Source organism: Sceloporus occidentalis, unplaced genomic scaffold (assembly GCF_023333645.1).
Source record: "Sceloporus occidentalis isolate IW3139 unplaced genomic scaffold, rSceOcc1.0.p SCAF_5, whole genome shotgun sequence".
NCBI classification, from domain to species: domain Eukaryota; kingdom Metazoa; phylum Chordata; class Lepidosauria; order Squamata; family Phrynosomatidae; genus Sceloporus; species Sceloporus occidentalis.
Genome location: NW_028316985.1, coordinates 82848860 through 82870959, shown reverse-complemented (window position 1 = coordinate 82870959; position 22100 = coordinate 82848860). Strand labels below are relative to the sequence as shown.

Genomic DNA, 22100 nt, shown 5'->3' with positions numbered 1-22100 from the left:
CAAAAAACGCTGGCTTTGGGGTGGCGGGGGGGGACATGGTGTATGCACAGCGTATGCCCCAATGCCACCCCCAAATTGGCATCACTCCCCCCTCCCACTGACCACATTGCAGGTGGCATGACAACATTTCTGTGCCATGCCGCAGAAACACCGGAAAGCTGCCACCACAATGGCAAAGGCACCTTTTTCCTGGTGTAAAAAGGAGCAGCTTTCTGCCACTTCTTTTTCAGCTGGGAGAAAAGCCAGATTGGGGCCATGGCATGCGGTTGCCACAGACCCAAACCAGTGCTCAAAGGGGCAGCGTCAAGCCACCTCTTTACAGCTGCCTGTTTTTGCCCTTACTTATTTTATTGAGATGTTTAATTCTCCATCTCCCAAATAATGGTATTTCCCCAAAGCATTACACAAGAAATAATAAAACGAAAACTACATCAACACTGAAATTAATGAACAAGATAAAGAACAAAAAAGAGCAGTACAAGCACAGTAAAATAATGATCTGTTCAGCCAGCCATTCTGCCATAAAATGCCAAAATAGATTCAATAAAGGAAGCCACAGGCCTAAATTTTCAAGACCTGAGCAGAGCAACTGATGACCAGGGTTTTTGGAGGTCTCTCATTCATGGTTGCTATAAGTCAAAATCAACTTGAGGGCAGAGTCCAGTGTTACTAAAATTAATGTCAGCAAAGAGCCTACCATCCACTCTAATTTTTAAAAAATGCTTTTAGGGACCACCTAAAAGAAAACCAAGGGCCTAAATATATCTCATTGGATCATTATATGCAGCTATTTCATGACAGGGCTGGTATCATATTAGGACCTATGCAAGCATAAGGTACACCTGCAGAAGTCATTTTGTTGTTGGAGAAGTTATAATTCTCTGCCTGCCTCATGCAATGACCAAAGTCCCCCCAAAACCCCACCTTTTAGCTGCTGCAGTCTCACCCCATACCAATTTACTAGTTAACAGAGAATGGGTGAAGTTCTTGGGGATGCCTCATTGCTGCCCATCCACCTATATAGGTACATAGCTAAATGCTCTCTACTGCCCATCCACTTTCCACCAGCTAGTAAATGGTGGTGGTGGTGGCCAAAAGTGCTTAGGGGATGAGAGGGGGAAATGTTTCAAATTTCCATCTATGCAGAATTTCATGATATATCTACCAGTATAGGATCATAGTGTTATCAGTATGCAGACGATGCAGAACTGTTCTTCTTGTTTCCACTGTTAATCGCAGGTCTTTTGTTAAAAATTGGATCAAAAAACATTCTTTATAGGATACAAACATAAAACATGTTACAGAGTGATAGAAACAAATAACAGCTTACTTTGTGATTTTCCTGTGATAAACATACCAGTGTAAAAGATGAAAGTGCTAACAGTTGTGTTTTGAAATAGAATAATTTATACAATGTTGAAGCTTCTAGCAGGCATTAACAAAACAACATGTTTTGATTTTTTAATACTTTTATAGTTTATATACTATATTATAATTAACTTTTTAGCAATATAAACAGAATCATATTGTCAACCCACCCTATTTCCCCCGAAAAGACTTTATGGTTTATTAGCAGAAAAAATAAAAGCAAATAAGGAAGGTTATGCTCAATTGTAGGGATACTGAATAGAAGTGAAAACTAATTCCCTGAGGAGGCGTGGTGACCATGAAGATACCAAAAGAGGGAAAGTAACAACACGGCATGATTCTAATCTCGAGGCCTTTGTATCTGACATGGGAGTAAGAAGCACTGTTTTATACTGGTTCCGTTCCTATCTAGAGGGCTGGTTCTAGTGGGTGGCACTGAGCAAATCCCATTCATGGAGATTAAGCTGTGGGGTGCCATAAAGTTTTTCATCTTATCCCTCTGCTATTCAATATCTACATAAACCCACTGGGTAAGGTCATAGGGGAGTTTGGAGTGGGGTGCCTTCAGTATGCTGATGACCCTCAATTTTATTTCTTCTTGTTATCAGCTGGGGCTGTGCACATCCTGGATGCTGCAGTGGTCTGGATGAAAGCCAATAAACTGAATCTGAATTCTGATAAAACAGAGGCTGTGTGGATCGGTGGCTCTCAGGTCCAGCAATTGGGCAAATAGCCAGTACTGGATGAGGTTTCACTTCCCCTGAAGGAGTAGGTACACAGTCTGGAGGTACTCTTAGATCCTTCCTTGTCACTGGAGACCCAAATGGACTCTGTTGCTCAGAGTGCATGGTACCAGCTATGGCCTTTCCTGGACAGAGATAACCTAGCTACAGTAATCCATGCACTGGTAACCTCCCAATTAGACTGCTGTAATGCACTCTATGTGGGACTGCCCTCGAAGAAGACTCGGAAGCTACTAGCTAGTGCAAAATGCAGCAGCTTGACTGCTGACAGGAATATTGTATAGACAGCATATCAGGGACGTAGCCAGGATTTTGGGAAGGGGGGGTCCAGACTAAGTGCCACCATTTTGAGATGCTAAGAGCCCCCCCAAGACACAAAATGTAGGAAAAATGTAGGACATGATGCACGACAAAATGTAGGACAAATTGTAGGATGTTCAAAAATGGAGAACACACCAACTAAAAGCCAAAAACATTAATAAATACAATATAAATTCATGTTTCTCAGTCATGCTCAAAATGGAGAACATTTTGACATTCTTCCTGGATAGGAGGTTGGGATATAGGAGAGGGCCTTCTCAGCATGACATCCTAACTGTAGGATGCCTTTCTCCTGGAAGTCCAACTGGTGCCAACACTCATTTCATTTAGGTGCCACATTAAACTTTGGCTGTTCATCAAAGCTTTGGGGCCTTATTAATTCATCCCAAATATGGTTGTCTATAGTTTTAAAATATTAACATCTTTTAAATCTGTTTTAAACTTATTGTTGTTGTTTAATATATTTTAGCTTATTTAATTTATAGTTTTAAACTGTTTAACTAGTTCTAATATTCTTTGTTGAGAGTTTTGAATAAATATTTTCATATAGTATAGTAGAATAGAATAGAGTAGAGCCAGTGTGGCATAGCGATTTCATTGTAGGATTAGGACACCTGAGATCAGGGTTCGATTCCCTGCTCAGCCATGGAAAGCATAGGGGTGACCTCTCAGCTCCAGAGAACCTTGTGATAGGCTCACCTTAGGGTCACCATAAGTCGAAAATTACTTGAAGGCACACAACAATAGAGTAGTATAATACAGTATAGTATCAATATTTTAATAACAATAGTTGAAAACTCCTTCTACTCTACTGAGGGCAGAAAGATCAAAATTCTGAAAGATTCATCACTATCAGCCATCCTTGGTGTACTGCAGCATTATCCACAATATTTGTCATTGACTCAAGGCTCTTAGCTTAATCTGTTTATAGATTATTATTAGTTGATATATTATCCAAGACAGGAGATACTATCATATATTAACAGATATGGGTGATAATCTAGCAATAAACTTCTAGAAATCTCATTTTGGTTAGTGACATCTCTTGATTTTTTTTCTTTATGGAAGAGTTAGTTGCTTTATTTTTCAAAGACTCTCCAAGGTCTCCTTAAAAGTGATCGTTCCCTGTTTTATTGCTTGAATAATGTATGCACTGAAAGTAAGCCAATAAATATTTTAAGGAGGTCTTTGAGGTGCACTAGATATTCAATCAAAGCTTCCAGGAATTATGGAAATTAAGTTGTGCACTAAAAATAAAGTTTATGTTTTTCCTACCATGAATGTTTAAGAGAAGCAATTTATTGATTGACTTAACCTGCAAGAGTGTTAATAATTTGCTCTGTAGAATCACTTGTTACAGATGGGTTACATTCCCAAACATCTTGGAGGTCTTTGAAAATATTCCAGCAACAGAAAATGAAGCATGGATGCTCTTTCACCAGGGCATGAATGATACACATGTCTTTATTTTAAAACCTTGTAGAAGCATATCACTGTGTCAAAGGGATACAAAAGCTGAAAAAGCTGTATCTAGGATCACATAGCTAGCAGTAGTGAAAGTGTAGTTCACAGGCCACAGGCGGCCCCTAAACCCAGGTGTATGGGAACCCAAAGTCCCCCTTCCCATTTTATTTTTTGGGGGGACAACCTCAGTCATTTTTCTCCCCTTAAACCATCCAGCTCAGTGCACAGACGTGATGGTTTGTCTTCACTTCCCAGAAACCTCCCAATCCCTTTTTCATCTGAAAATTGCAACTCAAAGTTAGGAGGCTTCTCTTCAAGAGCACCACAATACACTGGGACAGCAAAAATAGGGGGGGGGGGGGGAAGCAAAAATAGGTCCACCCCCCAAGCAGAATATATTGGACAGCTTAGTTGGTTACATGGCCAGTATGGTGGAGTACTGCAATGAAGAATATGTGGGCTTCCTGTTGTTTGTTGGACAGCTAAACCCATAATCCCCTAGTCAGCCTAGCCAACAATAATGAATGATGGATGTGCAGTCTGAGAAGATCTGGAGCGCCACAAATTGGTCACTCCTGGTGTAGTGGCTAAAATAATGAACTTCAAACGGGGAAACCTAGGGTTCAAATCTCATTAGGCTATGAAGTTCACTTCAGCAAGTCCTTACTGAACTTGCAAGAATGTTATGTGAGACAAAGCACCTGGTCTGAATTCTTGGAGAGGAATGAAGCACTGCCAGAAGTCAGTCCTTAGCCATGTTGTGAGGTGGAGAAGTAAAATGTATTGCTTTCCATTTTAAAAAGTTAGCTTTTTTGACCCCACCTGGAATTCTCCTATTGAATTCTCCTAGTGGAAATCTCCAAGCAGAACCTGCCTTCAAATATTACTGCTGACTTTCCTTTCTTCTGTTACGCTATGATTATGGTTATGTTTAAGTTCAAGCATCCTTGTAGTGACATTCATATAATATAATGAGGGGATACATATTAGTGTATGATGGGACATATTATGTTTACAAATGGTGGGGAGAGCTATAAATGCCTGGCTGGATAATGAGCAGATGTGTAGAAGAGTAGTGCTGGTTACTAAAAATCACCAAAGTCAGTCTCACAGGAAGGAATGACAGAGGCCTGAGAAAAGAGGAGTACAAGCAGATAGGAGTGGGTGTATCAGTGTTTTGAGGAGTGGGTAAGTGAGAAAAAAGCCCATGAAATCCTGGCAGGGCATATTGTTTTCTGTATGCTAGTAATGCATATGCTTATAGTAGTACTGTCTGCAGAAGTCGTGTTGGTTCTGAATATAAGTGTTGCTTTTATCACACACAAGACTGGTTTACTGGACTGAAGGGAGTAGGCAATATCTGACACTGCAGACAGGTACTAAGGGTTATCTCTTTGTAACGGAGTTTGAATCCACATCCCTTGCTTAATCACAAGGGGCAAATTGAGGGATTTAAAATAGGGCACGCGCCTGTGGGTGCCCACGGGGATGCACCGCTATACCAGCCAATAGGGCTTGAATATCAGCAGATTTCCATTTTCACAGTGGGGGCTGGAACGGATCCCCTGTGAAAACAGAGGGGCAACTGTACTTTCTTGGTACAGTAATCTGGTAACTCCATGCACAATGCCTTTCCCCTGGCTACCCAATGGGAGCTGGGTGGTGCTGAGCACAACTCCATCCCCCTAACCAAAATGTCCAACACTTTGGCCATGGGATGCACCACTCTACTGTCCAGCAGCCAGTCTGCAGCTATGGAGGGAGGAGCAGCTTTCAACCTCTGGACATGCTGAATAAACCGGTTTTCAGCCTTCTCCTCCCAGAATCCTGCTGCCAGCATGGCCAGTGACTGTGCAGTCAATGGGATGATAGGAGTTGTAGTAACATTTTCCAAGCTCTATCTTTTGCCCAGATATTTTAAATAGAGTGCACTATACTGTGCAAGTGGCCATAAATCCACTTTACTGAGATACTGACCAAAACAAAGTGCACTGAGTTGCTAATATTGATGATGAACTCATTGTGAGTTGCCAGTAGATGCATATACAATTCTCTGTTTTGTAGATGAAGGGCCTTAAAACAGCAAATGTAACTTTGGGGAAGTAGCCTCTGGCACACAAAAAAGCCTTTGAAACTGAAAATTGCCCCCTGTGGTAACTGGTTCCACATAGAAAAATGTATATAAATTAGGGTATATTTGGGAATGCTATCCTATCTTATGGTGTTGTGTTATTGTGTTTAAACCTTTGATCAAAATAATTTGCTCTGACTTGTGGCAACACTCTTTTATATGTGTATGTATGTCTTCAAATCTTATGTTATTCATGCTGGCATAGCATTTAAAATGCTGGGGGGAAGTGTTCTTAGGAACCTTGTTTTGCTACATGGAGATTATTATGCAACTGTCTCTTGTCTTTTGCTTGATTCGTTCTCTTGGAACCCTCTCCTCCCCACCCATCCTCAGTATAACATTTGCCCATAATTTGTTATCCCCACTTTTTAAAATTAAATCTGCATTTTGGGAGTGGGAGTAACGATATCCCTGTATAATACATTTCAGCCTCTTCTCCATACTCAGCACTATCACTTCTATTAGTGAAATGCTTGTCAGGAGGATAAAGAAAAGGAATGAAGCTTGGGAAATATATTTTTCTCGACTACAATTGGATGCTGTAGTTTGAAAGAGTAGCTTTTTCAATCTCTGCAGAGGTGTAGGTGATGATGGGCATTTTCTTTCAAGGAGGCACGTGGTTTTTGTCATACTGAAGTGCTGTTCCCAAATGCAGAACAGTTCTGCTTACCCCCACCTCTCAAAAAACCAGCAAATGAGAGCCAGTATGTTCTGTGTAAGAAAGTAAAAGATTGTGCAGACATACCTTAATTAACAAAGCCTCTGACAAAGAAGCTCCTTTTTGCAAAATCTTTTTGCACCCAGACTCCCTTTTCTTCTTTATTCTCTGCCTAGATAGAAGTGTTTTTAGTGGGTTGCTGGTGAAGCAGGGCTGGAAGAACAGACTTCTTGTGTTGGGTTTCAGCAACATGTCTATTGTAAACAATGCAGTAAAACGTGAGATGTGAAAGAATGAGACCTTTCTTAGCTGATCCTACTGTAGCCGTGTGTCACTGCATACAACTGGTAAACAGCAGATTCTCCCATATTAAGCATGTGGGGACAGCAAAAGAGAGAGAACAAAGGAAAACAGGTAAGTCTGCCTCTCCTTAGCATGTTAAAAAAACATGGCTCTATATATTTAGCCATTCAGACACCGCTGGGATGGGCACAAGCCAAGCTCTCCCTGATAACTCTGTGTTCAGCATCATTTGAAGCCTCATCTCTGCAACCTGCCAGATTGTTTTGTCCTAAAACTATTTAATGGCAGATACTGGGAGTTAAACCAGCCATTCTTCCATCTGTCTACATCTGGGTCTTGCTCTTGTAGTGTGAATGGAGCCACAGGCAAAGGGATGTCAATACAAACAGTTCATCAGATGAACCCCCTAAAGTATAAATGTACTCAGTACATAGGCTAACAAGCAACACTGACACACTTGCAGTGCCCGTTGATGTGATAACGCTGCACACAGATGGCTGACACATATAGAAACTGTATTGAAATGGGACAGGCATGAAATGTTTTCCTCAACTAAGTGTATTGCCTCTCTTTCAGACTGTGGTGGGATACAGTACTGAAATGGAAAAGTGTCCTGGAAACTAACTATAAAAGTCATCTGTCTGTAAATTATATTGATTGATTGACAGTAATGAGAATTGTTGAGTCTGTCTTTTTCATTTCTTTATCTTCTGTTTTTACTTCCTGTGCAGATGATGGGAATGCTTAAAACAAGCAAAGGTAGTCTGAAACTGACTAATGTAAGTGCAGCATGGCTCCCACTGGGACATGCGGTGTAGTGTTGTGTATGCTTCTGCCAAAGTGTGCTGCATGGCTTTCTGCTATTGTCCTGTGAATCAAGCAGCATGTTCAGTATCTTATTCCACAGCAATACGGATGTTTATATTCTTCACTTTTCATTTTAAAAATGACCCTTTCCTGCTTTGGTAAGGGCCCCCAAGCCACAGCAATATAGATGTTTATATTCTTCACTTTTCATTTTAAAAATGACCCTTTTCTGCTTTGGTAAGGGCCCTAAAGCCATAAATTAGCCCAGTACTAGTGGCTACAATCTTCCTGCAATCGCCCCCCCCCCCCATTTATATATATTGTACTTATTTAATTTTATTTATCAAATACATTATTATGACACAATTAACATTATATCCTTAGGGTTTCCCCCCTATGTACATATATTTTGTTAATTTACTTTACTTTTACAAACAGGTTTGTGTCACAATAAACATTACGTCTTGGGGGAATATGTTATTTTATTTTGCAAACAGGTTACCCTGTCTTATATCTAGAGTTAACATCCAAGCTAGGAGAACAAAAAGACTTGTATCAGTATGCAGGGATGTCCATACAGTTTCATGCTGCAAAATGGATTCTCTGAAAGGCTTCATGTTTCACAAATATGGTGGAGAATATCAATGGGAGTTTCTTTTGTATTGTAACAATAAAATATATGTACAGTGAAATCTTATATATGCTCAAAAGTAAGTCTCATTGAGTTCTGTGTGGCTTAATTCAAATAGATGGGTATAAGATTAAGCCACAGTAATAGTTCTCTGATAATTAATATCTAAACAAAGTTAGTAATGAATGCCAAGAAAGAAAGAGAGAAAGAAATAAAGAAAAAGAAAAGAAAGGTATTTTAATGGGTCTGACATTTCACTGATAGGTAAGGAGGAGGAGGAGAAACGTCTAGCTCTTATCTTCTCCTTTTAGTCTTGCACCTATCTCCCCATCTCCCTTTTTCTTCCCATTCCCTTTCCATATGCACTTTCCTTTCCTTTCTTTCCTGCCACCCATGTATATGGTCTTTCATGGTAACAGACAGCCCCTGCCAAAGGTTTACAGTCTAATTTAAGAAAAAGGACCAGGAGGGAGAGAAACAGCTTGAAAGAACTCAAAGGCTGGCATTCAGTATTTTATTTATGGATTTGTAGTCTAGAGTTACAGATCCATAACTGCTCTGTCTTCAGTAAGATGACATAGTCTTACTGTAAAACTACATAAATGCTCCTACAGTCAACTTTAACAGCCAGCAGCCGGATTGAGTGTAGGAGGTCTGTTCAGCTGGCAACTGGTCAACAAGATGAATGATGTTTCCAAACTCTTCCCACCAGTGAGTGAGGCTGTGGCAATCAGAAGCAGGACACCTGTCTCAAGTCCTTGTCACAGCCTCAGTTGCTGGCAGGAGGGGCTTGGAAACTGCATTCTCCTTACATACCAATCACTTGTCTGCCTGATCTGGCTGTTAAGGTGGACTAAGGAGGTGTTGGGCCAGGAGATGTCAGCTACATGTATATAACTAAGGCCCAGTACAGATGGGCCAAAAAGGACGCCCTCATCACGTGTGAGGGGCGACGCTTCTAGATGCCCCTCATCCCTCCCACATGACGAGGGCATCCTCGTTGCACAGCGCCGAATAGGCGGTATGTAGCAATTATGTCACTGCTGCGCGGCCTCCTAACTGTTTCAGTGGAGCCTGAGAGTTTGTAAACCCCTGGTTCCCCAGTTACAAGATCAATAGCAGCAATATGTCCTCCATTTCCATTCTGCAATTTGTTGAATACATTACAAAAGTGCATTCTAGTGTTACACACCAGCTGGCCTAGCAAAAGTACAATATGGACTGTATGTAATCCCAAATCTTCTCTCCAAATCCTCTGCTTTCTTTGTGCAGCCCTGTTCATTACTGACCGTATTATTGGAGCTTCCACATGAAGAACCTGCCTGATCCTAGCCAGTGGCGTCTCTGTGGTTGGTCTCACCCAGTACGGGTGCCCAGAAAGTGCTGGCGGGGGGAGGACAGCAGTGGACGGTCCCACTCTCACTCCCTCCTGCTGCCTTGCTCCCTTGGTCCCAGTTGACTGGGTGCCATCCAGCCAGACCACTACTGTGCAGCAGTGCTAGGGCCTCTTTGTGGCCCATTCAGGGTCTGGCATAGCTACTCACCCAGAAGGTGCACCAGACACTGAACAGGAGGCACTGCCTTCCCCAGGAACAGCTACTGCTGGGCAGAAATGCTGTAGCCTAAACCAGGGTCTGACACAGCTGCTGGGTAAGCAAGAAAGGGAGGCAATGCCCTTTCTCACTTGCCCAGCCACCATGCCAGTCCCGCTGGGTGTACCACCCCATCAGATGGACACACACACCCCAGGGTGTCACCCAGTGCGGACTACGCATTCCTCACCCTCCTAGTGATATTCCTGATCCTAGTTTAGGCCCCATTTCCATCTAGACTAAAAGTGTCACTCTGGCAGCACCTTTCCAAGAGTATCAAGCAAGGGTCTTTCACATCAGTCTCAAAGATAGAAGCATTTGAAACCCCTTGCCATAATAATAAAAAAAAAAAGACAACACAGGAAAACAAAATAAGAAACAAACAAAAAAGTGAGACACTATTTCATTTTTTAATGAAACCTGCCATTTAGCTTTTTTCTTTCCGGATGCTCTGTTGAGGAAAAATTTAGCTTCATGCAAAATGTTATAGCCATTCAAATAGTCTTGCCTGGTAAATCAATGGTTGTAGTGCTTTGATTTGTCCAGTACTGATGTCCATAAAAACAGGTTATGAAACTTATTAAAAGTGAGCCTCCCCTCCCTTTCAGTTTGATGTCCCAAGACTAATTGCTCTCCTGGGTAGCTATGTGTCCCTGTGCTTATCACCCCAGCCAAACTGATGCTTGCCCTTGTCTTCTCTCCTTAAAAAAATTATTATGATTAAAGACCTCAAGCTGTGCTGGGGGGTTGATCTAGCTGCCATTGTAATGTCCATAACAGATGTATCAGTCTATCTGTGGAGGACTGTGGGAAATTTAAATAGGGTCTAGAATCAGTCAGCATTGCTCAGAGCACTTGGGATGCTGGTGCTGCTCCTTCCACCCACTATCAGAACTGAGAATCCATTGAGGTCCAGTGGTGAAGATGGGGGCCCAATGAGAGTACATTAGCCATGTTTCCTTCAAAGCTTGAGAAAATGCTGTTTTACCTTGCTTCCTACATTATCTCTGCCAGGGGCTGAACTCATGATGTTCAGTATGCAAAACTCGTATGCTGCAGCAGAATCTAGTGGTGTTTTTCTCCTCTCCTTCCTCCTGCATCTTCCCATGTGCCTTGAAACTTTCCCAGAAACCATGCAAAACGTCGAAAACACACCTCAACAGGGGTGGGGGTGAGGGCTGTAGGGAAGGAAAGCTGCCAAAAGCATAGCATTGAATCAAGCCTAAGATTCCTCAAAACATAACTCAAAAACAACCTTTTCCCCCTTCAAATCATGGTTATTGAGCTTTTGTGTTACCATGATGTTCAGGCATTCCATGTGAGCCCCTTGCTTTTGTTTTTATTTAAAAGTCTGTACAACTGCACATTTTTTCACTACAATGAGCAAAAGGACCAGGGGTTTGGTACAGAAGAAAATCACTCTGTTTGCCTAGAATGCATCTCTAGTGTTCCAGTCTCATTTCTGCACTGTTTTTCCAATTTCTAACCTGATTTTCTCTTGAGTGGACCCTCCCATTCCCATTAAACCTTATCACGATTTTGTGAAATCTGCAAATGAGGAATGGAATGGAACTGCCAACCTCATTTTCGTTATATCCCAAGCTATAATTTGAGACCAGATTGTTTGAGGTGACAGGTCACCACACTGTGCCACTTTGATCTATCTGCTTTTTTCTCTCCATTAACACAAAGAAACCAAATGCAGTTTGGGCTTTACACAGTGGCTCCAGAAGGAAATGTTATTAAGTAAACGCACAACTTCACACTCAGTATACTGTATACATACTGTCAGAGCATGCAAAGTTGTAACAGGCATTGTGTGTTAGCAAAATCATAATGTGACTAACAGCTGAATGATTGTGGCTGGCACAACTGGGCATCAATCTACTGGACATATGGGAAGCTTTCAGGGCCTGTTTATACATTTGGCAGACTGACAGCCAAACTGCACATGATGCTAAATGCATCAATAGAAAACACAACTGGGTTTTATTATTAATAATAATAATATCCTTTCCCTTTTGAGGATCTAAGCGGGTAACAACAGTCCAATATAACATTTAAAAACAGATTTAATAATACATATGTCCCACCCCCATATTAATCAAGTCTGTAGCTGTTGGGATGGATAGTCCTAACTTGTCCCTCCTCACTTGTAGTCCTGGTGAAATTTCCCCCACCCCAAGCTGCTCTTAGGGTGCCTAGTGGCAGCTCCCACCTCCAGATTAACAAAAGTGCAGGGTGGATTTGCATTGGACATACAGAATAAGGAGGGTTGAACCATCATTCCCCAGATGCTGCAGTCTCCATGAAAATTGTAGCATGACACATATTATGAAATCAAAAAACAAAGCCTGGCATCCTTTCTAATGATGCATGTAGCACAGAACTTAGAAAATGTACCATTTCATTACTACATCCCTAGCCACCATGCTGGTGAGAGAATTCTGACAGGTGTAGTCCAAAAAGGTTTTGGAAGTAACTTTCCTTAGCTCTGATTTAGTGTCACTTTGTCCATGTGGTAGCAAAGCATTCTCTGGATTGTTCTGCTTGCAATTGGAAAACTACACATATTAATCTAGAATTTCATGTATGAATGTAAACTAGTAGGTCAGAGAAAAACTTCGCTGAATGTGGAAAACAGGCTAGCACACCAGCAGTAAAGCGTCTCCTCAATTTCATTTGTGGGCAAACCTATAACAAGATCTCTCACAAAGCTGAATATATCAAAGGTAGAGTGAAATGCCAAGTACACACACACAAGTGAGACCTTGAGAAAAATCTAGAAATGCAGCTTAATTCCATTCTTAAGGCCATGCTCTATAATTAAATGGTGATTAAGACCAGCACCAAAATTTCCTAATAACCATGGCTGGTGCAAATGATATGCCATCTATTTCCATCATCAGAGCATAATAATCCTTATGAAGGTGTAATTTGCAGCCTCCTGTTGTTGGCAAGAAAGGAAGGGGATAATATAACTGTTTCTTAACATGGGACCACACAATATCACCTCTTCTCTATTTTAATCATTTTTCCCTGTTCAGTCAGCTTAATGAGAGGAGGAGGCGGGAGAAGAAACCGAGAACAGTCAGCATTTTATTAACCTGAAAATAATTTAAGCTAGCAATTAATTGCATGTGACTGGGTGTAATACTGCAGTGATGTGCACATTATAGAAACTAGCTTGTGTCCAAGGATTGCATTTGCATTTCTATTTGCTTATCATCCAAGTATTCTAATTTTGGAAACATTTCTTCCTGCTTTGGGGGGGCGGGGTGGGGGAGAGATAAGACAATGGTATGCCTGACTTTTGATTTAGAAGAGCATGAATCCTGTATCTGCTTGCACAGCCAGCCATTTTCTTCCCTTGCATTTGCTGGTATGGTTGGGGAAAAGCATGAATTTAGCTACCACACTGGAACAGATTCAAGAAGACCATGCACAGAGAATGGCATATGCATAAATGGGCACATGGAATGAATCATAGAATCATAGAGTTGGAAGAGACCCCAAGGGACATCCAGTCCACCCCCCTGCCATGCAAGAAGACATAAACAAAGCACACCTGACAGATGGGTATCCAGCCTCTTTTTAAAAATCTTTTTTCATGGGTGGCTGAGATAGTGATATTTTTGCTTCAGTGTGCACACACTTTCTTTCATGCACAAAATTATTTTAAATATTGTATAAAATTACCTTCTGGTTATGTGTATAAGATGTATGTTAAAAATAAATGAATTTTGTGTTTAGACTTGGGTCTCATCTCCCAAGATATATCATTATGTATGTATATGCAAATTACAGGTATTCCAACTGCAAAACCCTTCTGGTCCAAAGCATTTTGGATAAGGGCGACTCAGTTTGTAAAACATTTAGCCAGAGGTCAATAAGTGAGATGGATATTAGTTGTTATTTGCTGTTAAGTTGACTTTGACTTATGAGTAAGACCCCCAAGATCTCTGATCATCAACTGTCCTGCTCCAGTCTTGCAAACTCAGAGCCATGGCTTCCTTGGCTGAGGTCCATCTGTAGTTAGGTTCCACTTTTTTCCTACTGCTTTTCACTTTTCCCAGCATTATCATCTTTTTCAGTGAGTCATGTTGTCTCAGTTTAGTCATCTTGGCTTCTAGTGAGAGTTCAGGTTCATTTTGCTCTTAAGACCATTCTAAGACCCATGATACAAACTAATACATCTTGTACACCTTCCTAAATCAGACCTCAGTAGCACCTGGTGAAGGTGGTGCCATGTCTGTCCCTTTTAGTGGCATGACTCACAATAATGTATAGCATTTCTGTCTAAATTATCTTTACAAATATCTGCAAGAGATAGGGAACATATGACCCACCAGATGTTGGGCTACAGTTTTCATCAACCCTAGCTAACGTACAAAAAGTGAAAGCTGATAGAAACTGAATCCTACAGCATTTAGAGGGACCTACATTTCCAGCTATAAGGTTTAAGGGAGATTTTGTGAGAGTTGGCCATGGGAAGCAGTTTAAAGAGAGCCAAGAGACACAACAAAAGTAGTGGAGTTGTTTTTGTTGTTCTTGTTGTTAACTGCCCTTGAGTCAAGCCTGACGCATGGTGACCCTGTGGATGAGACATGTCCAAGACCCCGTGTCCTCTGCTGCTTTCCTCAAGCCCCTGCAGATTCATGCCCATGACTTCTCTGATTGAATCTATCCATCTAGTGTGCAGCCTTTCTCTTTTCCTACTTCCCTCTACCTTTCCTAGCATTATTTTCTAATGAGTTATGCCTTCTCATGATATGGCCAAAGTACGACAGCCTCAATTTGGTCATCTTGGCTTCCAGGGAGAGTTTAGACTTGATCTGTTAAAGGACCCATTTGTTTGTCTTTTTGGCTGTCTATGGTATCCTCAGCACTCTTCTTCAGCACACATCTCAAATGGGTTGATTTTCTTCCTTTCCTGTCTTCACTGTCCAACTCTCATAATTGTACATGGTGACAGAGAATACAATGGCTTGTACTATTCTAATTTCAGTGCTTAATTGTATATCTTCACTCCTTAGGATCTTTTCTAGTTCTTTCATATCTGCCCTCCCCATTCTTAGGCTTCTTCTGACTGCAGTCTCCATTCTCTCCATTGGCTGCAGTCTCCATTCTCATCAGTTTAGTACCACAAATCTGGGGGGGGGGGGGGGGGGATGCAGGGCTGAGAAGCAAATAGGATTATAGAGTATAGGAAGTCAAAGGCCTGTTACAGACTGCCAAAATAAAGCTGCTTCGGTTCTCTTTGGAGGTATTCTATTTAAATGATGCATGGGTCCTAAGAGTCCGGAGGTCGTGCCAAAGCCACACTCCATTCCTAAGCACCGGAATGCAGCTTTGGTGCAGCTTCCGGATTCTTAGGATGCATGCATCATTTAAATAGCATACCTCCAAAGAGACCCAAAGCAGCTTTATTTTGGCAGTCTGTAACAGGCCAAAAGCAGTAATTTAAGATGAACAAAAGAAGTAGGTTAAAAAAATAATTAAGTGTTCAGACTGGGGTAGGAAGATCACGTCCTATTGTGCAATTCTAAATGTTGTCCAAGAAAATGCCTGGCAGAGGAATCAATCCCAGGAAAGCATACCACAACCAGAAAACCTAGTTGGCACCTTGACATGACCCCTTCTTTGCATAACATCTGTATCATCATGTATAATGAGTGCACAATTTCAGTGTGTCTGAAGCTATTTTTCAGCTCCTGAGACCCTTGCAGGGGCACCAAGACAACCCAAAATGCCCCCCGTGTGACCACATCTGATTTTACATTTAAAAAATTAAAAATATTAAGTGATATAGGGTTCCCCTGCAAGCTATTTAAAAACATGCATCCTTGAAACCTCCAGGAGAGGGCGTTTGACCCTCTCTTTGGCCAAAGAAAAGTTAGTCCATGGGGTCTGCTGGACTAAAGAGCTGAAAAAACACCCTGGGGGGGGGTGGCTATTACTGTATCTACAATGAAGCAGACTTTATTTATTTTTTTATTTATTTATGGTATTTATAACCCGCCCTTCAGCCCTAGAGGCTCTCAGAGCGGCTATAGAATCATAGCATTGGAAGAGACCACAAGGGCCATCCAATCCAACTCCTTCCTATGCAGGAAGCATAAAATCCATCAGATGGCCATCCAGCCTCTGTTTAAAAACCTCCAAAGAAGGAGACTCCACCACTCTCCAAGGCAGCCTATTCCACTGCCAAGCAGCTCTTACCATCAGGAAGTTCTTCCTAATGTTTAGGTAAAATATCTTTTCCTGTAGTTTGCATCCACTACTCTGTGTTCTTGTCCCTGAAGCAGCATAAAACAAGATTGCTCCATCCTGAATGAGACATCGCTTCAAATATTTAAACATGGCAATCATGTTAACCTTCTCTTCCCCAAGCTAAACTTACCCAGCTCCCTAAGCAGTTCTTGATAGGGTATGATTTCCAGACCTTTCACCATGTTGGTTGCCCTCCTCTGAATGTATTCCGCTCTTGACAAAGGCCCTGGACAGACGGGCCTTTTAGCACGTAACAAATATGTGCTAGGGTTGCCTCGGGGCGTCACTTACAGACACCCCGCAACCCTAGCATATATTCTTTACATCAAAATGGCAGCGCCCTGTACACATGGGCGCCAGCATTTTGATGCGATGGACACTTAGCGTCCGCACGTCATGGTCCACTTGTGATGTCATGAGTGCGCCATTGGCGCACTCGGGCGTCTCAAGTGTGCTGGAAAAAGAAACTGCTTTTTGCGGGTTCTTTTTGCTGTGCAAGGGAGCCGCGCGATTTGTCTGCTGTGGCTCCCTCACACAGCAAAATAAGGCACTGACAGACCGCACTTTTTGGGTGGTCTGTACCCCACCAAAATCCCTTTTTAATTGTGGTACCCAGAACTGGACACAGTATTCCAGGGGGGTCTGACCAAAGCAAAATATAAGGGTACTATTACTTCCCTCACTCTAGACATCACACTCTTATTGATGCAGCCTAGGATCCTATTGGCTTTTTAAACTGCTGCATCACATTGTTGACTCATGTTCAGCTTGCGGTACTGTACTGTTGTTAAGCCAGGTGCCACCCATCCTGTATCAGTTCATTTAATTATTTTAGGAGCTCTTTGATTTTGCATTCTGTTTTTGAGGATCTGAACCTGTTCTTTTTGCTGTTGTCATTATGCAAGAGCTCTAATCATTTTTGCATGCCAGTAAGCAGCAATTGCAGCTTCAATTGCCTGTTCATTCACAATGATATATGCAATGATTCTTTTCATCTTCGATTTCCAAATTGTATTTTTCTCTTGTTCCTGAAATGTAATACAATACCTGGATCATAAACCTTCTGGAATACATAGAAAAATGTCAGGTAGATGTAACTCCTTGACTCAGCCTGCAATGAAATGAAATGAAATGGATATGTCGGTCAGGGCTGCTGAAGCTGAGGTTTGCTGTTTAATTCAGTATGTTTGGAAAACTCTCCAGTTGACTTCCTGGTTGCCTTAGGCTATTGCTAGGATAAGAACACCTTACTCTCTAAGGCAGGGGTCGGCAACCTACGGCCCGCGGGCCGGATCCGGCCCGCCGAGGCCTTCCCGCCGGCCCCTGCGCAGTCCTGCCGCCGATTGCCCCCGTTTTTCTGCCGCTCCGGGCGCCATTTTGTTTTTCAAAATGGCGGCTGAAGTCTCGCGTGACCTCAGGATGGCAAAGGTCATGCGACTCTTCAGCCGCCATTTTGAAAAACAAAATAGCGGCACCCATCTAGTAGGCCTGGTGCAGCCCCTGGAGCACTCCAACAGGGCTCCAGGGGCTGCAGTGGGCCTGCAACAGACTCCACCTCGCCCTCCGCCCTCCTCCTCCTCCTCCCTAAGAGCAGGGAAAGGAGGAGAGGCAGAAGGAGTGCAGAGCCAGGGAGAAAGGGAGCCAGAACGGCAGCTGCAGCCACAGCCACAGCGAGAGGTTGGTAAGGTTCATTGGGGGAGGGGGTTTGCAGAAGTAAAAACAGTTGAAGGGGAAAAAAGTTGAAAAAAGTAAAAAAAGTTGACACAGTGTGCTTGCTTGCTGCAGTTTATTTTCAATTGCATTTTAGTAATTTCCTTGCTTGTAACTTTATTATTAGTATTATTATTATTACTACTTGCCCTGGGTGTTCTTTCTGCAAAATCCCCTCTCAATGACAAAGAGGAGGAGGAGGAGGAGGAGGAGGAGGAGGAGGAGGAGGAGGAGAAAGAGGGGGAGGAGGTGGAAAGGTGAGTCATTTCAGGTCTGCCTTGGTTTTTTTCCATTAATTTTTAAAAATATATAACACTTATTTTTGTTTTTTTATTTCATTATTTTTATTATTGCTTTTTATTGTATTTCATTATTTTTATTAATGCTTTTGATTTCATTTCATTATTTTTATTATTTATGAAGGTGAGACAGTGTGACTTTCCAAAGTGCTGTAACAAAGGTCTGCTATAACAATGATATTGGTGGTGATGATGATGATGATGCTTCGGTGGAAGCTCCACCCCTGGTGTGTGGCTCCGCCCTGGAGGGTGGAAGCTCCACCCTGGCATGTGGCTCCACCCCCGGAGGGTGGAAGCTCCACCCCCCAGCTTGCCCCCCCCCCCCCAGTTGTCTGAGGGACAACAACCTGGCCCCCGACTCAAAAAGGTTGCCTACCCCTGCTCTAAGGGATTCTTTTTCTTGTTTCTTCTAAGCAGGAAAAATAATATTGCTGCCACCTTATTGGTGCCCAAGGACATTTTCATAGGTAAACCAGAAACACTAGGGAGAAATAACTGAAAAATCTGGAAAGCTGTTTTGCCCAGTCTGTTTGAGCTGCTGCTGTAAAACAAGACTCAGTGGAGATGATATGATTTGAGAAGTTATATCTATTACCAAACTGGGAAATCACTAAGAAGAAGAAACTCTGAATAGAAATAATGCCATGATTTTCAGCCTAGTCATTTAGCTCTCCGTTTTCCCCATTGCACTACATGGCACTTTGAAACGGGTCCAACATTGAGGTTGATTCCTGCCAGTGTACACCTTTGACTCCTTTGACTCCTGCCAGTGTAAAGATCATGTGCAGCGTTTTCCATTTCTTTTGCGTCAACAAAATTAATTGGACTCCAAATCACATAACAAACTGCTGTGGGAGGGCAGTGCCTCTTTCTTGGTCTCCATGAAGAGGGACCAAGTGAGGGTGCCAGCTTGGCCTGATTGGTCAGGCTGTACCATGTGATGGGGGAAACTGCAGAAGCTATTTGAGCCTGTTGCCTCCTAGATTTCATTGGATTTTGTGACCCACCCACCCACCCACCCACCCACCCACCCACCCTATGTGCAGTGTGAGCTCTGTTGGTCGTCTGAGGGCCAGGTAGTAATTTCTCCCCATTCCCTGTGGTTTTTCGCCTATCCCATACTATACCTGTTGGGACTTGGACAATTGGCTTGAGGTGGTGTCATTAAATAGGTTTCCCTTGACAGGTAGCAAGGGAGAAGATTTTAGATCGGTGTACACCTTGGCTCCCCTTTATGGTGGAGGGTTGGTCTCTGGAACTGCCTCCACAGGGCATGAGATCAGGGGGTGGGGGAAGCAGATTGCCCTTGGAACTGATCTAGGGTTTACTCTCCTATATAAGTCATGGGCCTTGGGGGAGAGATCTCCAGGTTTTGGCCTTCCAAAGATGACTGGCCAAGGTAGCAACCAATCTCCTTTGGACTGCTTCATGGTCTGGTTTTTTGCCCAAGGGATAGCTGGGGGGATGTTGTAGAATGACATTTGGACCTGCACAGGTCCACCACCACCATCATTTATCAATTTGCTTAGTACCAGGCTTCAAACAGTTAAATAAGTTTTTAGGTCAATAAAATGGCCCTTGTTTAATCCACAAATTTAATCTACTATTAGTACCTGATCTCGTTATGTCATTGTTGACCAACCATGACATAACGAGACCAGGTACTAATAGTAGATTAAATTTTTGGATTAAACAAGGGAAACATCACATTTCGCATCCTTACTAATAAGGTATCTGTAAAAATAATATATGTTAACATTCTAGTTCCTTGTAATTTTATTACATTTTACATTTATATCCTTCCTTCCATCCTGGAAGCTGAAGGATATGTACATGAAGTTTCTCCCACACCAGTTCGGTTTTATTCTTAGTAGGTTAGGGTGAGAAACAGAGACTGACCCAAAGTTACCTAGTAGGTTTCATGCTTGGCAAGGAACATGATCCTGGATGTCCCCAGTCCTAGTAGCTAACAATTCTACCTTGGAAAGTTAGAATTTGCAGGCCATTGTAAACCAGAACAATGTGAAAGAATTTGTTCAAGTTCCATGCTTCCATATAACAGTGTAATTTGGCTATAGAAACAGATCTGCATTAAGTGTTGACCAGTATTAGGTCTGTAGATCTCTTAAGGAATTGCTATCTCAATAGGAGAAAAAGATAAACAAACAGAAAATCAGATATTAATGACCCAAATTTACAACACATTGGCATGGACATATCAGTGGAGCATATCAATAGAATCTGTTAAAGAAACAGATTTGCATTAAGTGCTGGCCAGTATTCAGTCCATAGATCTCTTAAGGCATTACTGTCTCAGTAGAAGAAAAAGATATATAGGAAAGTAGGTATCAATCATCCAAATTGCTAGCATATTTGCATGAATATATGAGTAGAGATCAGTAAAGTTGGGCACAATATTGCAGAATATTTCTGCTAAGGTCAGCAATGTTTTCTCTTCCTACTGAGAGAGATTATATAATTATGAAATTATTCATACATAGAGATTTTAAATTAGCCAAAAGCTCATCTTATTTAGTGCGGCTCTAGAACAAGTCTCTTTAACTGTGAAATACTTCCTTTTCTTCAGATGTTTTCTGCTGAGAATAAACTATTCAAGCAGAAATGCAAGATATATGATACCTTATGTAATCCATGCTTCCCCAGCAGAAGCTTATCGTAGATTTGTGAGTTTCAAGCACTGCCCTTATCAACAACAGCAATGTGTTAAATCAGTTTCCCAGCAGCCATTGTCCCATCTTCCTGTATAGTGGATCTCCTCCCATTTTTCCTATAGGCAGGGAAACACACACAAAAAAAGAAAACCACGACTGACCCCTATGGGAGGGTCTACCCAGTTTTTCTGCTGCCTATGCTCCTAGCAGGATGCTTTTGTAAGCTGTTTCTGCTTATTTTCATCTGCTGCAAATTTCTTCTTCGGAGATCCCTGGCCTTCCCTTCCCTCTATCCTTGTTTGAGGAGGACTATGAAAAGGTTGGCCATAGAGGAGGCTGCTGAGCTTATCCCTCTCCCAGCCTTTGGACCAAGTTGAGCAGCTGGTCAGGGAGACAGATTTAGAGACACAGCCAGGAGAAGGGTTCACCCTCCTTGTTACTGCAGAGTCTCTGACCCCGCACCCAGCCCGTTTAGGGCCAGGGTTGCTGGAGGCCATGCCGGCCACAGCTGAACCATCAGGACTGGGGGTGAGTACTGCCTTCACTTTCCATGCCCTCCACGAGTCGTCAGATTAAGATTTACATCAAGAGGACCAGTGACTTCAGACGTTCAGACTCTCTCTTCATCTCCTGCTCCCTGGGAAAGAAGGTTTCCGCCTCCACCCTGAGTAGGTGGAACAGAGACTTCAGTGGGGCCTGCTATGAATTGCTGGACCTAACTCCACCTGAGGGGGTGGTGGCACATTCCACCAGGAGCGCAACCACTTCCACAGCCCTGGCCACTAGTGCATCACTAGCTGAGATCTGCAAGGCAGCAACATGAAAATCTCCCTCCACGTTCATTAGATATTACAAGTTGGACATCTTTCAGTCTGCTGAGGTGGCCTTTGGGAGACGGATACTTCAGCAGGTGGTACCGGGACGGTTGGGGCATAAAAAGACGAGCTGTGTCCACTACGACCACATGCAAAGTTGATCCACGTAGGCAGGATGCCCAGAAGAAGTTCTGTGTGAGAAGTCTGCAAAGGCTTCGAGCTGCAAGGAAAAATTTCCTCCCACACAAGCTTCAGCCTTGAGCTCCCAACTTGAAGGAACGAACCTCAGAAAACAGAATTCACCCAACATGAG

The 22100-nt window shown here is 42.5% G+C and overlaps 1 protein-coding gene across 2 annotated transcripts in view; it reads left to right on the top strand.

The window, feature by feature from the left end:
• LOC149312404 (LHFPL tetraspan subfamily member 3 protein) overlaps positions 1–22100 on the top strand; it is a 257670-nt gene that overhangs the window by 197906 nt on the left and 37664 nt on the right. The window contains exon 3 of one of the 2 annotated variants that reach the window (XM_089524564.1): positions 7720–7767. The exons of the other annotated variant lie outside the window; for it this stretch is intronic. Coding sequence (XP_089380690.1) covers positions 7720–7736 — 17 coding nt within the window. The 3' untranslated portion in view covers positions 7737–7767. The remainder of the gene's footprint in view (positions 1–7719; positions 7768–22100) is intronic. 2 annotated transcript variants of the gene reach the window in all.